At 59.4% G+C, this 4,247-nt stretch overlaps 3 protein-coding genes across 3 annotated transcripts in view; 1 reads left to right on the top strand and 2 right to left on the bottom strand.

The window, feature by feature from the left end:
• SPRG_21293 (hypothetical protein) overlaps nucleotides 1–1,491 on the bottom strand; it is a gene marked incomplete at both ends in the record, with an annotated part of 2,953 nt that extends 1,462 nt beyond the window's left edge. Inside the window, 4 exons of the mRNA XM_012353571.1 lie at nucleotides 52–280; nucleotides 327–545; nucleotides 588–673; nucleotides 727–1,491. Coding sequence (XP_012208961.1) covers nucleotides 52–280; nucleotides 327–545; nucleotides 588–673; nucleotides 727–1,491 — 1,299 coding nt within the window. The remainder of the gene's footprint in view (nucleotides 1–51; nucleotides 281–326; nucleotides 546–587; nucleotides 674–726) is intronic.
• Nucleotides 1,492–1,988: 497 nt separating this feature from the next.
• Nucleotides 1,989–3,523, top strand: SPRG_13488 (hypothetical protein). The gene is made up of 3 exons (XM_012353549.1): nucleotides 1,989–2,854; nucleotides 2,896–3,240; nucleotides 3,292–3,523. Exons 1-3 carry the CDS (start codon nucleotides 1,997–1,999, stop codon nucleotides 3,487–3,489), a joined length of 1,401 nt encoding a protein of 466 aa, XP_012208939.1. The 5' UTR covers nucleotides 1,989–1,996; the 3' UTR covers nucleotides 3,490–3,523.
• A 303-nt stretch (nucleotides 3,524–3,826) lies between these two features.
• SPRG_21292 (hypothetical protein) lies at nucleotides 3,827–4,094 on the bottom strand (the record flags this gene model as incomplete). The annotated part of the gene is made up of 2 exons (XM_012353570.1): nucleotides 3,827–3,946; nucleotides 3,996–4,094. The coding sequence occupies 2 exons, from the start codon at nucleotides 4,092–4,094 to the stop codon at nucleotides 3,827–3,829; spliced, it is 219 nt and encodes a 72-aa protein (XP_012208960.1).
• Nucleotides 4,095–4,247: the final 153 nt, after the last annotated feature.

Below are 4,247 nucleotides of genomic sequence, written 5' to 3'. Positions count from 1 at the left end.
TTGACGGCCGCGCGCGAGGGCCTGAATCTGGCGCGCAGCGCGGAATTGAACCCGCGCCGCGTGCGCCGCGTGCAGCGATTTGCGCAGTAGAAAGCCCCGCGCGTGGGCTTGGAGCGTCGTCGCGGCCATGTTCTCGCGCATGGTGCGTACGAGCTGCTTGGCGTTGGCGCGCGCATATGCGCCGCGGGCAAACGCCTGGATCTTGCACGCTGCGTGGTGCCGTCTCCGGCGCTCTCGCTCGGTGCGGAACGCGTTGTATAGAAACCGGCTGTGGTAGTTGCTACACCAAGCGTATGAGGAAGAGAAGAGATATCGAGGAGGTCTACCGCCACGCCCGTTGCAAAACGAGGACGGCGTCGGCTTCACGCTCGGCTTGGAGCTGCGCGTCTTCGGCGTCGAGGACGCCGACCCATGTCGCCCACGCATTCGCGACGCGGCGCCGCGTCCAGTTGGCGAAGAAGAGGTCGAGGCGGCGCGAGCCTTTAAAGTGGAGAAGCACCGCGCGGGCTTGCTGCTGCTTGAGAAACGCCGACACGGTCACCCACCTAGCGTATCGTCAGCGACTCGATCGACAAGAGGAAGGCGACCGGACGAACGCGGCTTGCATCCTGGCGTTAAGCAGCTGCGTGCAGATGGCGTTGATCTTGGCGAGCCCCCACTTTTTCACAAAGAGCTAGTACATCGGCATGAGTGCTTTCTGCGACGATAAGAACAAGGTAGGTCGACCTCGCCGCGGATGCTCTGGACGGGGCAGATCTGCTGGGCGTGCACGAGGTCCTGCTTGACGAGTGTTGTGAACGTCTGCACGCGTCGCAGAGCCGCCGTGAGCTCGCTCTGTAGCGTCTCGCGCGTCTCACGGCCACGGCGCTTGTGCTTGTGCAGCAGCGGCAACTTGGCTCGTTGGCGTCGCGTCATCGTCATCTTGGATACGACGGAGCTCGGTGACGCGGACGAGGACAAGGACGCGGTTTGCTCGAGCGCATCAAACTCTTCGGATGTCAAGCCCAGAGCCTCCATCGCCGCCGCGCGCTCGTCGTCTGCAAGCACGTGCGACGGCACATCGCCGTCGTCAGCGCCGTCACTGGCTGCAGCTACGCACGGTAAGGCGCTTGGCGTCATGGCGCGATGCACGGGCGGTAGCCGAAACACCGGGAGGACGTGCGCGCCTTTGTGGAGCCCGACCTCGAACGGCGTGTCACCCGTATTGGTCAAAATCGGAAGCATGTTCAAGTGGTCCTTCACGGGCAGCTCGTGCTGGTTGGTCGAAGGCTTGCGCCGCCTGTCTTTGTCCTTGAGCTTCATCTCGGTCTCGAGCTTGAGGCGCGTGCGGTCGAGCTCGTCCAGGAGACGTAGCTCATGGTCGGTGAGCCGCGCAATGAGGTCCGTATGCGGCGTTGGAAGCGGTGGTGCAATGGCCACTGATGATGGCACCTCAGGCGTCGGCTCGCGTGGCGGCTTGACACCCGAGAGGCGGCCGCCAAAGAGCATCATCGTCGCATGCAACTTTCAAGCTGAAACGGGCTGCGGTCAACACTAAATCCGTCGAGCACCAATAAAGTCATGCATCACTGCAGTGGCTCACAGTTTCACATGTACGACTGTCCTCGCTAGCAAGCCGAGCGTCGCCACGGAAGGCTTCTTGCTCGACCTGCCATGGCATGATGTCGGGTCAAACCAGATCGTTTTCGGCCTCATCATTAGAAGTTTGGCCTCTAAAGTATTAGTAGCTACCCGTAGGCATGGGGCAGAGAGTAGTAATCAAGTGGCCGTCGGCAATCCCACGAGAGCGTCGTTCATCAAATATCACATCTACTTGGCAACTGCCCATGGCGAGCTGTTCCATCGTTGAAACGCCTACATGTCTTTCGATTGGCCAAAATGCAATCGTAATTTCAGTCAATGCGACGTCAGATTGGCTCCAGGCGACTCGTTTGCGCCAATGGCCTTGCGCTAAACCGCATTGGATCGCTAATTTTAGGTCATTCGCACAACCGAGATGCCGGTGACGATCACGGAGTCGGACCTCGCGCGGATCCTCCGCAACGTGTCCGAGCCCGAGGTAACCAACCGCGAGGCGAAGCGCGCGCATCTGCGCGAGCTCTCGCAGACGCGCACCAACAAGTGGCCCAACACGCTCGAGGCGATGCGGCGCAAGAAAGAGAACTGGAAGAAAGACAAGGAGGACCGGGAAGAGGACGAGCGGCGCAAGGTCGACATGGAAGAAGCGCGCCTCCAAAAAGAAGCGCGGACACGCCAGATCGAGCGCGCCAACCGCCTCTTGTACGAGCAAACCGACAAGATGAAGACGCTGCGGTCGAAGGAGCTCCTCAACGACGTGCTCGCGGACCGCGAGTTTCAGCTCGCGGAGAAAGCGGCGCTCGCCGCCATGGACAAGCGCGTCGAAGACCAATGGATTGCACTCGAGCGCGCCCAGCTTGCGGACGCGGACGCCAAGAAGGCGGCCGACGAGGCCCGGCGCCACGCCCAGTTCCTCGCGCTCGCCGCGAATCAGAAGACCCAGCTTGAAGAGTACAAAAACAACTTTATCGCGACGCTGCGAGAAGAGAAGCGAGATGGCGACCGGATCAAAGCCAAGGTGGAGCAAGACAACCGCGACGAAGACGAAGCCGAGGCTGCGCGGAAACGCAAGTCCAAACAAGCCAACGAAGACACGCGGCTCGCCAACGAGCGCCTCAAGGCTCTGCGCGTGAGAGAAAAGGAGCTCGAGTACCAAGAAGACCTCAAGCGCGAAGAAGATGCGCAGAAGAAGGAGGCGCGTGTCGCCAAGCGCGAAGCACTGCAACGTCAGAAGGAGGAGCGCAAGACTGCCCAAAAGATGCGCATGATCGACCTCGTACGTTTGCCCACACGTCGCAATCCCGACATCTGCTGTAGGCGACGGAAAATTTACTCAAGGTCGAGCAAAAGTCGGAAGCGCGGCTCGAAAATCAAAAGAAGGAGGTGCAGTTGAAGGAGGACACGGAGCTCAAGCACCGCGCCGACCGCCGCGCGGCCCAAAAGCGGGCGATCGACCACAGCCGCGCGCACCAGCTAAGCGAGAAGGCACGCGTCAAGGACGAGGAGCGCGCGAGCGCAAAAGAGCAAATGGTGCAGTGGGCCGAGTACAACCGCAGCGTCGATCAAGCGTTGATTCACGAAGAGAACGAGCGCCGACTGGACAACATGAGACTCGCAGCGCTCCAGCAGCAGCAGGCGCAGGCCAAGCGAAGCCTCGACATGGTAATATCTTGCAGCTTTCATACCTGTGCCATGGTGGCATCAACGATGTAGGAGGAGCGGGCGGCGCAGATTCTAGCCGAAGAAACCATCAAAATTTCCCAGTCGACCGAGCAAGAGCTCTACACACAGTACGCGTCACAGGTGCTCTCGGCCGCCGAAGCCAGAGGCGTCAAGAATACCTTCCCGCTCAAGCAAGCAATGAAGGCCAAGAACATTGACCTTCTCCCGGCCGGTGGGTTTCGTATATAAAAAGAGTCCGACGAGTTTGTATGCAATTTCGTCCCATACGCCGAGTTGCTGCAGGCACAGACCACCCTTGGACGGGCCATGAACGCAGCTAAAACTCGTGTCGACCCTCCAACACAAATCCTCTAGCTCGACTGAGGTACAGGACACAACAGGTTGTCGATCGCAGCTGGCCCAAAAGACGTGGTACAGCATTGGAATCAAAATGAATAATTGCTACGGCTCGTCCCATAGCGACCGATGGGTGAATTCTCGTCCATCATGAGCTTTTGGACGACGTCCGGTCGCTTGACGCCGAGACGGTACAATTAGCCCATGGTTCGATACCGATTAGCATTGATTACGACGGATAAACTGACGGAAGCGGCTGCGCCAGCATGTTCTCGACGTGGTCGCGCATGACCTTGAGTGTATCGAACCAGTCGCTCCACTTGTCCAAGTCGGCGGCGAGATCGGGCTCCTAGTTGTCATTGTATCATCGATTCGACAGTCATTTGGCCAAGTAGTACCTCCATTAGGTAGACGCCAACGCCGTCTTGCTGGACGAGCGCAAAGCCCATCGCAAGGAGCGCGTCGCGGCCGCCAGGAAACTGCCCGACGTCGGCCATGAAGAATGGGTTCGACTCTTTGATGTGGCGAAACACGGCGTTGTCGGGCGCGCTGCAAATGTGCTTGAGAAACACAAGCAGCGTGCTTAGTGTCTTATGCCATTGCACATCCGCGTTGGGGAGCGACCGAATGTGGGCGTGCAACGTCGCCAA

This window comes from Saprolegnia parasitica (genome assembly GCF_000151545.1).
Source record: "Saprolegnia parasitica CBS 223.65 unplaced genomic scaffold supercont2.127, whole genome shotgun sequence".
NCBI lineage: Eukaryota > Oomycota > Saprolegniomycetes > Saprolegniales > Saprolegniaceae > Saprolegnia > Saprolegnia parasitica.
Note: the sequence above shows the minus strand (reverse complement) of the source record. Positions and strands in the feature narration are given on the sequence as shown.

Excerpts from the sequence above, each read along its gene's own strand:
- SPRG_13488 (XM_012353549.1), top strand. The coding sequence starts at position 1,997 with ATGCCGGTGACGATCACGGAGTCGGACCTCGCGCGGATCCTCCGCAAC. Across the intron at positions 2,855-2,895 it reads AGATGCGCATGATCGACCTC|GCGACGGAAAATTTACTCAA; the intron begins GTACGTTTGCCC and ends CATCTGCTGTAG. Across the intron at positions 3,241-3,291 it reads CCAAGCGAAGCCTCGACATG|GAGGAGCGGGCGGCGCAGAT; the intron begins GTAATATCTTGC and ends TCAACGATGTAG.